We start from the raw sequence: 12,696 nt of genomic DNA on the forward strand, positions 1-12,696 counted from the left end.
AGAGTCTCTTCAGAACTCTGATGTTAAGACGTAACAAATATAATCAGCCAAAATAATGCAAGATTGCAAATCTCTTGAAATATATACAGTATATACTGTATTTTGTAAGCTGCCTGAAATTATTCAGAAATGGATGGCATACTGATTTGCAATGTAAAAAACAAAAACTAATGACATTTGGAGATTTCAGCTCCTCTTCCAGCTGTGTTTTTAATCTTTTATGGCAGGCTTTGAGTTTTCTGCTTCCTAATCTTTTCCTAAAGCTATCCTTTGTGTTCAACAGAGCTTGACCGACGGAACTGCAAAGACGCCTGAGTTTGGCAGCAATGGCGGCAGCAGCTGCAGCCGACCCCAGTCCCAGTTTAATGGGGATGGAGGCCCCCCCTCCAGAGCCAACGAAGATCCCACTGTTGGAGCATGCCCTTCAGCCGCATCACCTTGTGCCTTAGCAAGAGACACTGACTCATGCAATAACAAAAGCCCCTTTTTCGGGACGCTGGGTGGGGACTCTGAACGATGCCCGGAGAACAAGCTTCCCTTCCCAGTTCTGCAGAAAGAGGAGTGAATAGATGCCGCTGTGGATCCAATTGGCTGGCAAATGGAGGGTGGGGTGAGGTGGGATGACAAGGTTTTGACCTGCCAAGGATAGGATTCAGCCCTTCAACACATTGGCTAGAATGTAAATGCAATCAAGTGCTGCAATGGAATTATTAGCTAGGCAGGGCAGGGACCGGAAGATTGCTGTTTTGATAGCTCACATTACAACATTGGGCTAATTAATCAAATTGCTCCACTACAGCAGATATTATAATATTGTGAGGTCAAGCAGCCTGCTGGGACTCCTGCCCCTGCTTTGGAGAATAACATCAGCTTTTTTGCATTCCACCCCTCAAATTTGCCACTGTGCCAGTCGGATCCATAAAGGCGGCAATTTTTTAAGTTTATTTGAATTTATTTTTGTTTTTTAATTTTATAGGGGGCAAGAATTATGAATTCTGGATTTTGGGAAGGGGGATATTTTTAAAGGAAGAAAAAGCCAGGAAGGTTTTACTTTAAAATGGGGCAGATTTTTCCTGCCTGCCTTGTTTAATTTCTTGCCAACTCCCCCACCATTAGGCCAAATAGCAGTATTGCTTTGAGGGATGGTGATGTTGGTATGAATTAAGGGGTGTGTATGAGAGACAATGATTTTTAAGAAAGAAAGAGTAGTACCACCACTGCAAATTATACACAAGAGGCATATAGCAGTTGGCGTGTGCTTTTTATTATATATGAAAGAGAGAGAGAGAGATTATATTTATATATAACATGAATAGAGCTATATATAAATATGAATGCTACAAACCCGGAAGGGGTAAAAATGTTCCCGGGAGACAACTTGCGTTCCAAAGCGCTACGTGTTTAATGAATTAAAGGCCTGCTTCGCCAGTTGCCAGCAATTGGGTCCTATCCTCAGGTTGCGGCAGTCGATGAGGCAGGCCTCCTGATACCAGACAGAACACTTCTTATCCTTAAACAGACAAGCACTTACTGTTACAATTCCAGGACTGTGAGCAAATGGCTGAAGATAGCTGGGGCCGTAAAGATGTGGGGTGCATAGCCATCCAAATGGGGAAGTCATGGGTGAGGCTGCAGAGATACCAATCCTACCCAGAAACGGGGTGGGTGGGTGGGATTCTAGCTCTTGTTGTCATTAAAAGGGTGACATTGGATGTGTGTGTGGGGGTTGATTGCAGTTGCTCAGCTGGTGATTCTTTATTCTCTTCCAAGGGAATCCTACAAGTTCAGTACACGATCTGGAATCTAGGATGAATCGGGCCTTTTAGAAATCACCCTGCCCACTCCCAGGCTTCGCACAATCTGCTATCAATTCTTATGCTGATGATAATGGGAAAAATTTTCAAAGACTTTCTGAAAACAGTTGGTCGAGATTTTCAGTAGTGTAGCTAAACTCCATTATATACACAAGTTTCTCTCCTATTACCCTATCCTTTTGGGTTGTCTAATTTGAATTGCACCTATCCTTGCAGATGATCTTGTAGAATCCGAAAGCCTTGAATTTTGGAAACTTGGTAAATCCATTAGAAATGTGTACTGAGGCAGATTTCAAATGCAGAATGTTTATATAGAGCAGGCAGTTCAAAGTTTTTTAAAAAATCAAATAATTTGGGTTAGGAAATAGAACAGGCTGAACATTCTGTTGGAAAGAATTTTTAAACCAGTTTTCCAGCTGCAAACATACATGCACTTCTGCAGTGCATGTTTCTTTCTAGTTTCTTACAACTTCTATAGCACGTACCTCAGATGACTTGAGTAATCTAAAATGTGTTTTGATTTTTAATTTGTCTTCTGCTATCAGTATCCAGTAGGCTGAATGTTTCCCTTTCTGCTTCCTCCAGCAGAGGGGCACATGATTAAACCCACTGCCTGGAACAATGGTTGGTTCCACTTCAAATCAAAATCAGAAAAGTATTCTTAATAGTGCAGAGTAATTATATGAAATTAATTGCCACAAGATAAATGTTGGTAGCTACGACTATAGACCCTTTAGTGAGAGATTCCATATATTATTGGGCAACAAGTCATAACTAAATTGAATTTATATATTCATAAGAAATATTTTCTTAAATTTCTATTACTGCAGAAGAAAAATAGGATTGTGTTAAAAAGTGAGGGAGGGTATTATCCAGATTTTAACAAATTTATTTGCCTTACTTTCTGCAAATGTATAAAAGGGTAGTTAAAATGGGTTTAAAACCTGAAACAGGGCAGGGTATCTTATTTCTACTGCTGGCTCCATTCTCTTGAGTGAGTTATTCACCTACCAGAACCCGAAGTAGGAAGCCCTGATCTTCCTCCTCCCAGTTTAGCTGCCAGATCACTCTCATCAAAAGATTTAAACTGTTTGCTTCAGACAAGTTTTGGAATCGATCTGTAACCAGTTGGCTATTTTTTCTCTGCAGCTGTTGACTCAAACTCATTGAGATGGGAAATTTCTTATATTGCTCTAAGAGCAGGACCTTTGGAAATGATCCATGGTTGCCAGAAGAGAGGTAGCACCTGAAAAAGATTAATCCCTTATAGGCAAGAACTTGACAACAGCCAAAGGAAAGAGTTGCTTTCACCTTTGGGAAAAAAGCTAGGGCAGCCTAAAGGGTGGGAGAGCATTTTTGTTTGAAAACTATCATAGTTATAGCTGGGTAATATGGGAAGTAGACTCTATTTTAGAAAACAAAGAGCTGCTATTTAAAGTAGTTTGTGATACAAAGTTTTAGTATTAAGAAAACTTGATTTTTAAAAAGTATTTCTGGTAGGTAAATTTTGGAAAAATCAGATTTTTTTTAAATAGTCAAAGCAGCATGCTTTTCAGCTGCAAAAACTAGTAATTCTGATTGGGTTGACATTCTAAACGTTGAAAAGAGAAAGATTTGTTCTGCTGGATAAATTGTGAAGAACTGGCAAATTGATGTCTTTCGTGTTCTGAAGTACTTGCTCGAGAGTTAACAAAGAGAATCTTCTTGTTTAAAGTTAGCAGTACTATTGAGAATCATACATTTAGAGAGCGTCTTACAAGCTTTCCCTCCCAAAGCAGAAATAAAATCTTATTTTCCTTTTTTTTAAAAAATATTTATTTGCAGAATTAATGGAACTAGTAATCAAGTCTTTTAAAATCCCGTTTGTTTTGTTTCTAACCTTTGCTGATAATTTAAAGCTAGTTGTCCAATGCAAAAATTGCCTTGAAGAATCAAGCCAACTTTCATTCAGGAATGACTCGCATTCTATCAGTGGATTCCATTGAGTACTAATAATCTAGATTGCCTAGATACATTTTTTATATTTGTAGGATTTATTTTTTTTAATCACAGTTATCTCTCCATTTCTCTTGGTTCTTTCATATTACATCGTGTTGCAGTCCCTAAATAACATTTTAATGTTCAACTTTCTTTTGCAAGAAAGCCCCAAATAAAACCCAGTTCTCCAGTAAGCAAAATAAATAAATAAATAAATCCCAATGTACCATTTAGAATACAGTTCTTCTAGCCTTGGTATCTAGGTAGCATCCTATATCTAGAGTTATAATAGCAGATATTAATCCCAAGGTTATGAACTTCCAGCATCAGGCATTGGATGGCATTTGCAGGGGAGATATACGTCTCTACTTCTTGCATGGAAGATCCAGCATAAATTAACTATATTTGCAGCTATTATCTTTCGCTAAATGTGGAATCCAGATCTGAATTTTTCTGCAATGGCCTTAAGATTCATGCTTTTGGTTTTTTGTTATGATAGCAGAACAAGGCAGAAGTTTAAATCACACATCAAAGAAGATTGGGGGAATCTGCTTTTTCTGGTGATATCCTAGCCCCAGTCTCAGTTGAAACAACTAATTTGAAGAGACTGTGGCTCTCCATTGTGAAATGTGCTCTAATCTGGGCCTAACAAGGAAGTGCCCTTCTATTCCCAGGATGAAGGATGGGAAAGATAAAGACTTCCATTTAACCGTCAAATTATTTCCTGATGCAGGTTGTTTAACTGATTGATTTGGAATGGGATTCCCAAGTGAACTTTGATGAATAGCTTGACATCTTCCTTTGTGTCAACTTTAGTTTGATAGTATTCATGGAGGCAAGATTCTGTCCTAAAGGCAGCAGAAATGTCGGTGCAGCCAAATCTTTGCCAGTTCTGACATCTAATCTCAGAGCTACAGATCTGCTTGCTTATGTTAGTCAATTATGGAGGTTTGTAACAGATAACATACAGATAATTTTCTACAGTATCTCACAGTTTAGGGGCAGATAAGGCTGCCTCAGTTTTCTATCATCTTCATTTTCTAACACTTATTTCCAGTGCTTCAGAAGAGGGAGCTCTCGAGAATGGGATCAGAGATTGATTGACTATATTTCTAAGATAAAAAAAAAACATTCTGATCCAATCCCCATTTTTGAAGCCCTGTAGAATTCATGTGGTTTTATGATCTGTTTGGGTTGCAGAAATTAATAAGTCTCGGGTGTAAACTAGTTCATTTTGCAAGTAATAGAAAAATATCACAGAGTTTTGTACTGTGTTTCTATAGGAGTATGGAATGTGGGATTGAATATAAAAGTCATTTTGATTTTTTTTTTAAAAAAAAAATCCTAATCGTTCATATTAGCAAAGATATTCTATAAAAATGTAGGGGCCTGGGTGAAATTTCAGATCTTGAAAATGATGCCTAAATTTAATTTGATACAGATATTTTTTTTAAACATTTAAGAAAATGGTTGTGGAGATATGCATTTGATCATTTTATATCCATGACAAAATTCAATGTTTGAAGATTAAATTTTACTTAGTTTTGATCTGGAGTATGCAGACTTAAGCCAGGCTCTAGTAGAAAATGAGGTTTGAAATAATGTTATTCAATTTCCCTTGATAAACGTAGATGATTGAGGCATGATTTTGTTTTGAGTTGCTTACTGTCTGCTGATCCAAAACAATAGAAGGTATCATGCAGCTTTAAAATACTCAATAAAAATGCAAAGTGCTTCCCTAGGGGCTGTAAGAGGGATAATGAAAACATGCAATTCAAAGTCCAGTGTTGTATCAGAGCCAAAGAGATGGATAAAATTACTGATTTTGTTTCTCCTTTCTGGATCCAAAGAATCACCCCTTTCTCCATTGATATATTTAGATTTCTGAATGTATTTTTATTTTCACATCAGTTGTTCAAAGCATCTTTTACTTGCATAAGTTAATGCTTTCACTTACATGGCCATTTCTTAAAAAGCGTCTCTGATTCGATGCCCATTGCTCCACGGTACGAGAGCCAGATGACATGACCTTCTTAAATCCAGAGTAAAAAGCAATAATTTGGCAAATGTTTTTAAAGCAACAGTAGATTTGCATATGTTGTTGCAAAAATTTACTGTTTTAATTACTGCAGTTTTTTAAATCAGGTCAGCCTGATTTGGTTCCTGTCTGCAGACCTAAAATAGGAATATTATTTTATAATGAAGTCATTCAAACAGGAGAAAGGTTTTGTAATTAAGCCTTTTTTTGAGAGAATTAAAGACGTTTGGAAGGGCTCCTCCCCAGCCTAAGTTTTAGTATAGAGCTGATTAATATCATTTGGGGTTTTATTTTTTCAAAATGAGAGTCTTTCTCCTAGGGACCCTTTTCTCTTTGATCAGAATAGCCTGCCTCAGTCCACTGGCTAGGGAATTGGGAGATCTGAAGTCCAACACATGTCTGGGGAGGGAGCCAGATTGAAAAAGGTTGGATTAGAATTACAGCAGGAGCATTGTGCTAGATTGGGTTGTGCTTTGAAAAACAACAGGTAAAGATTTTCATATTGTTATTGTCTTTATTTGGGGGCAAAAGAATGCAAATTCCCTATCTTTCCCTAAACTAGTAGATGTATTTATAGTAGTTACTAAAATTTTTGAGGGATCAAAAATCAAATGTTAATACAGGTTACACTGTGCCTTAAATAGTAATGTTAAAATTAATTTGAATTGAAACCCTGAAATGACAAACTTTCAAACTGTGTTATTAAAGAACAGTTTCTAACATTGAGGTCCTCTTGTGAAATCAGAAATCTAAAGTATTGCTTTGGAGTTGAGGGTTCAGATTTCAAAGATGCTAAATATGTAGCCCTCAAACCCTTGTATCTGAATTTAAAAATCTGGAAGTGTTTCATTTCAAATATGTCACTGCAGGCGAGTGTTTACCACTGCTGATCATTTGGTAAAAAAATAGGTATTGTAAGTTTAGCCTGTTTGTGATCCTAGAGAAGTATGTGAGTAAAATTCTGAATATACAAAGCATCTATTTTTCCTAACCTTGCACTTCTAGAAAGCTGGAAACTTAGTGCAAGATAACTTGTGAACTTAGAAGTTTTAAAATAGTCATAATAGATAATATGGATGTTTTATGAAAAGAAAAGGAATATTTTTTTTTTTGTATCTGTGAAAAAAAACTGTATGGATCACTGGAAACAAAATGATTGCAATTAATTGCAAATGTCCAGTTTATTGAGGTTGATTTCTAGGGAAATATTGCAACTAACTGACCCAAAGGTTTTCTCAAGTATTTGTGAAACTAAGCCGTTCTTTTTCATTTCTGTAACCCTTATGCCTGGTATCCCCCATTTTGGTGCCCTCCATTTGAGATGGACTTCAACTCCCATAATCCTTAAAGTAGAGATTATGGAAATTGAACTTCAGTAGTTTTGGAGAGTTCTTTGCCATGGGATCCTGGTCTAGATTCCCTCTAGAAATGGATCTTTGTGTGGTATAGATTGTCAAGTATTTATCCCAGTGAATTAAGGCCCATTTATTCCACCTAAATTGTCATGTTTATTGCCATCAGTTGCTGAGTTAGCATATTGTGATGTTGACAATTCATTGAAGTAATCCAATTCTTTCCTACCCATCATCCAGTGAATCTTAAATTACCAATGTGACAAAGTGTTTTTCTGAGTTCAGACTGCATCCTTTAAAATATAGGAAGACATCTTTTAGGGTAGAAATATAAAATTAATCTTTTTAAGCTTGCTGTATTCGGTTGCAGTTCTGAACTTCTAAAGCATATTTCCTGGAGTCCAACAACCTTTGTAAGGATTTGACCCATCAAATCATAGACATGGGGTTTTAGCATGCTTCCTTCATAATTTTGTCACCAGGGAGGGAGGGAAAGTTTAAAACCAACCTGTTGACCAAGATTACTTGCCTTTCTCTTAGGAGTCATTCATCCCATTCTGAGGCAGTACTGAAAATTGTGACTGTGGCTAGCAATTCTTAAGCTTTTGCTACCAGTTAACTTGGCTGGAACTCTTTAAGAAAATGGAATATTCCAAATATACTTTGAATATAATATATATACTTGAAAGGACTAGGGAGCCTTTTCAGGGAGGGACAGCTTTTAACTTTTTCTGGTGTGGTTTAGAATTCCATTCTTTCTTGGATTCAGATTCAAACAAGTGAACCCTTGGATCCCTGGGGGAAAGTGACAAACAAACATTACAACAGGGACATGATTCTTGTGGAGGGGAATGGGGGTGTCCCAATCCACAAATTATACATAGATATACTTGAGCCTGTGAAGAGGACACAGTGCCACTAACTAGCCATTTGGGCCAGAGTACCACCATTTCCCCCCCATCACTCAACTTCAAATATAACTTAGTGCAAACCTTAACTGTAGCTACTTAGATGAAAAGCCCCATTGTACTATGGTCTCTCCTTCTAAGTAAGCATGGTTAAGATTAGGCCACACAAGTCCTACACAAACTACAATGTGTTCTTTTTTATTTTTAATGTAGTTAGCAGAATTTTACTACCAAGGTTGAATCATTATAGTAGCTAACTTACAACATGTACTTTGCTAAATATGCATGTACTTCTATTTTTAATTTTTTATTATTCCCATTCTCTCCCCTCCCAAAAACCTCTTCTGCTTTTTGGTTTTACCTGTGCTGATTTCTGTTTTGAAGTCCACCTTTAATGTTTAAAGGAAACCTAATGAACACACCTGTTACGAATCTTACCATTTTTAACTGCTATTTGCTGGTCATTGCTTAAAGTCAGACGCTGTTGCTCATTTTCTAGTTATTTTTCAGATTAGATTTTTGTCCTCAATTTTGAAAAATCAACCCTTTCTTCCCACAAGCACCATATCTGTCTATGATATTACCCTTTCAGATGGGATATACACCTTTTCTGATTATAACCATTGCTCTTGTATTTTGGTAGATGCTTTGTTGATAGTAACTAAATGCCTAGTGAGATTTTTAAAAGTAAAAACAAACTCAGTTGTTATTTTAAGCCAGTCTTTTCCCTCATACTTTCCTTGAGTAACCTTGACATTGCATTTTTACCAGATATATATCTCTCCACAATTGCCTTTCAAAATGTTTAGCCTAAGAGTTTAGCTTAAAAAAATACAAATCAATAATTTTGCTGAACAGAGTAAATCTGATTTTTCTTGTTAGTGATCCCGTCAATTGCAAGTTTCATGCTTTATTTATATGGGAAGTTAATGATCAATACATTATTCCCTTCTACCTTTTAAAAATATTTCTTTTTATGCTAATTAACACCTGTTCTTAGTGAATGGATAAATGTTATCTTTACTGTCCCCACCCCAATCTTGATAATCAAATTCCCATCTCCCCAATCCTTGCACCCCACAACATACTCCATAGGTTGTTGGGTTTTTTAATCAGTGTAAGTTTGGACAGGTTGCTCTAAATCAGGGGAAATTTGCAGTAGGTTTGTGATCAGAAAGCTTGGGTGTCTTTTGGGAATGTTTTTTGCTGGTGAAATCTTGGTGCGCTGTTCATCTGTTGATGATGGAGAAAGACTTACAGTGCTTAATAAAGTCTATTCTTTTAGTAAAGAAAAAGTATTGTCTCTTTTGTTTTACACTCTATTTAATGAGGCCACCATTTCAAGTCACTACTAGGTATCAGCTGCAACTCTGTGAAAGCTGCTGGAGAGAAAAACTCCAAATTGGAAGAAATCGTTTCATAAAAAATTAATAATTAAGAGTGCCAATAGCCAAATTTCAGTAGATGTTACTTTTCTCAATCATAGAACATTATAGTTTGTATTCTATGAACTACATAGAATTATATTTATCAAATTTATATGGCTGTCCATATCATAGAAAGTGACTCGGCAGTGTACAATATCCAATAAAGCAATAAATATAAAACAATGATTACTGAAAATTGTAGTTATTTAAAAATAATTATAAAAACATTAGAACTATAAAAGCAATACTTTTCTTCAGAAGAAAAAGAAACAAGAAAATAAAATAAATGGGATGTTAATAATAACAGAGCCACCTCACTAGTTCACTCAGGTCCCTAGGCCTGCTGACATAACCAGGCCTTGAGGGACCCTCAAAAACTCAAGAGATGAAACTGATGTCATTTCTGAAGACATATTACACAACGTGGGTGCGATAGCAGAAAAGGTCCATTTCCTGGGGTCTATTAAATATGTACCAAATATATACACTACTCAAAAAAATAAAGAACACAAGCAGAAGACATCCGAGATCTGAATGAATGAAATAGCCTTATTAAATACTTTGTTCGTTACATACAGTAGTTTAGTGTTCCCTTTAGTTGTTTGAGCAGTGTATAAACTACTGCATGTAAAGAACAAAATATTTAATAAGGCTATTTCATTCATTCAGATCTCAGATGTCGTCTGCTTGTGCTCCCTTTCTTTTTTTTGAGCAGTATATAAACTGAAATTATGTTTTATTTTAACGTCATAAAACAATTATCAGCATGGATATGGTAAGTTCAAGCAAGGTGTAATATAATGGTATCCAAATGAGTACTATAGTTGGGAGCCTCCTTGGGGAAAGTGGAAAAGAAGACATTTGTTTACATTACAAATGTATGAGTTCAATAGTTACAACTTCTGTGCTTACAGGCTTTTTCCCCAACGGAAGGTGTATATAAGTGCTAACAGTTATTTGATATCATGCATGGAATTACAGTTCCAGGAAAAGGAATGAGCTCAAAGTAACTGTTATGAGAAAATATCTTAAATCTTAAGGAACGGTAGAACAAAAAAATGAAATTTAAAAACAGATCTGGGCCTGAAACATAATTATGCCACTGTAGCTTTACCTGTGCCTATTATTCCTTGACATAACTGCGTGTAGTCCAAAAGACAGTTCTACAAATACCTTATAACTAGGCCTATACTTTTTCTACTCTTTTGGAAAATGATTGTTATGGTTTAACTCAACCTTTCTGTGGTAATGGACAATGAATTATTGTTTATCCTTTAATTAGCTACAGTGCGGTGATGGTTACTGAATATAGCTGGAATACGTGGCTTGGCTAGAAAGAGGATACTCTCTTGAAATCTAATCTAAAGAGTGGGGAAAACGGTCTTCTTGATATGACACTTTAATCTTTCTGATTTAACAGTTTTATTAGTTTATGTTATACAAGAAAATACAAAAGCAAATTAGTAGGAAGAATAGAGAAGGGAAAAGTGAGGAAAAGAAGGGGGAAAAGAAAGAAAAGGCATTGACTTCTGATTCCCTTTGGTGCGGTAGAATAAGGCATTAACATCAAACCTAAACTTACTTTTACATAATAGTTTAAACTAGCCATTTCTAAAACAACAAATCTGACACTTTAATCTTGCAGGGAAAACTAATGCATTATCAGTCAGAAGGGTCACTAGTACATAATTCTAGGCCCCAATTCTAATTCAGATTTAGGATTTGTGCAACAATCCTCAAAAATCTAGCAAAAAATACAGCAACTCCCAGATTATAGGAAATTAGATTGGAATTTTGCTTTTATAGAAAATTGTGCCTTTGTTATGCTTTGCTGTTTCTGATTCTGATTCTGTTCTGTGTTGAGGAAGTGCACTATGAGGAAGTGCATTTTTTGATTGAAAAGAACGGATTAGTGTTCTTTTTAGATTTTTTGTTTTGCCTTTCATCTCCCGTCTAGTTCCTTAATCTTGATGAATACAATATAGACTTGAATTCTTGTTGAACCAGCACATTCATTCTTTCAAAAGACTGAAAATGACCTGAAGGTGCAACACAAATCCTCCATCAGTGTGACTCAGATAATTTTTATCCAGTACCATTGCCTAAATCTTGATTTTAAAAGGGTTTAGAATAAAATAGATACATTCGTCAAGAATCATAAGGTACAACACTTAATGACAGTCATAGGGAAACAGTCAATATAAAACTTAAGGATACCAGCAACAAGATTTAAATTAAATAATCCACTTTCTCTTGGGTACATTGAAGCTAGAGCACCACTATTTTCTCTATAAACTTCTCTAAAAAGGGAAGCCTGGGAGACAGAAAAGTCATCTTGTGCAGAGGGATAACCTCGCCCAGTGGCTTCATGTATACGTTCATTGCTCCACGGTAGAAGAAGTGGAGAAAGCATCGAACCCTGAGGCACTCTGAAAATCAGGGATCAAATGTGGCACTCCCTCCCCCCCCATCCCGACACACTGACTGGAACTGGTCCCAAAGGACGAGAACCAGCACAATACAGTGCTGCCCACATCCAACCCCTGGAGCCCATCCAGAAAACTACCATGTTTAAAGGTATTGAAAGTTGCTGAGAAGTCAAGAAAGAGCAACAATGGACAAACTACCCCTTCCCCCATCCAAATGTGCCCCCAATGCCATTTTGGTCCTGTAACCAGGCCTGAATCCAGACTGAAAGGGGTCCACATAAGTCTACTTCACTGAGGATCTTCTGAAGCTGCTGCTTGACCACCTTCCCTGAAAAACAAAGGTTGGATACGGCAATTTTTTTAACAAGCATTATTTATTTATTTATTTATTTATTTATTTATTTAATCATATTTGTATACCGCCCTACTCCCGGAGGACTCAGGGCGGTGAACAGCCAAGATAAAAATACAAAGAATATACAAAAGTTAAGAACTATTAAAAATAGATTAAATAATCTGGGCTCAAAAAACAAATTTAAGACATCCAATTTATCTAAAAACATTTAAAACCCAATTTAAAAGGGAGAGTTAGGCCAGACCAGCCTGTTGGAATAAAAACGTTTTTAGGGCATGGCGGAAGATGCGTAAGTCTTGGATCCTCCGTATCTCCAGGGGGAGCTCGTTCCAGATGGCAGGTGCCCCCACAGAGAAGGGTCTCCCCCTGGGGGCCGCCAGTCGACATTGTTTGGCC

General features: G+C 36.6%; 1 protein-coding gene across 1 annotated transcript in view; it reads left to right on the plus strand.

The window, feature by feature from the left end:
• Positions 1-3,588, plus strand: part of FAM120C (family with sequence similarity 120 member C) — a 28,804-nt gene extending 25,216 nt beyond the window's left edge. The window contains exon 16 of the mRNA XM_034434106.3: positions 284-3,588. Within this exon, the coding sequence (XP_034289997.2) occupies positions 284-565 (282 nt within the window). The 3' untranslated portion in view covers positions 566-3,588. The remainder of the gene's footprint in view (positions 1-283) is intronic.
• Positions 3,589-12,696: the final 9,108 nt, after the last annotated feature.

This window comes from Pantherophis guttatus, chromosome 2 (genome assembly GCF_059756535.1).
Source record: "Pantherophis guttatus breed Tessera chromosome 2, ASM5975653v1, whole genome shotgun sequence".
Taxonomy (NCBI): domain Eukaryota; kingdom Metazoa; phylum Chordata; class Lepidosauria; order Squamata; family Colubridae; genus Pantherophis; species Pantherophis guttatus.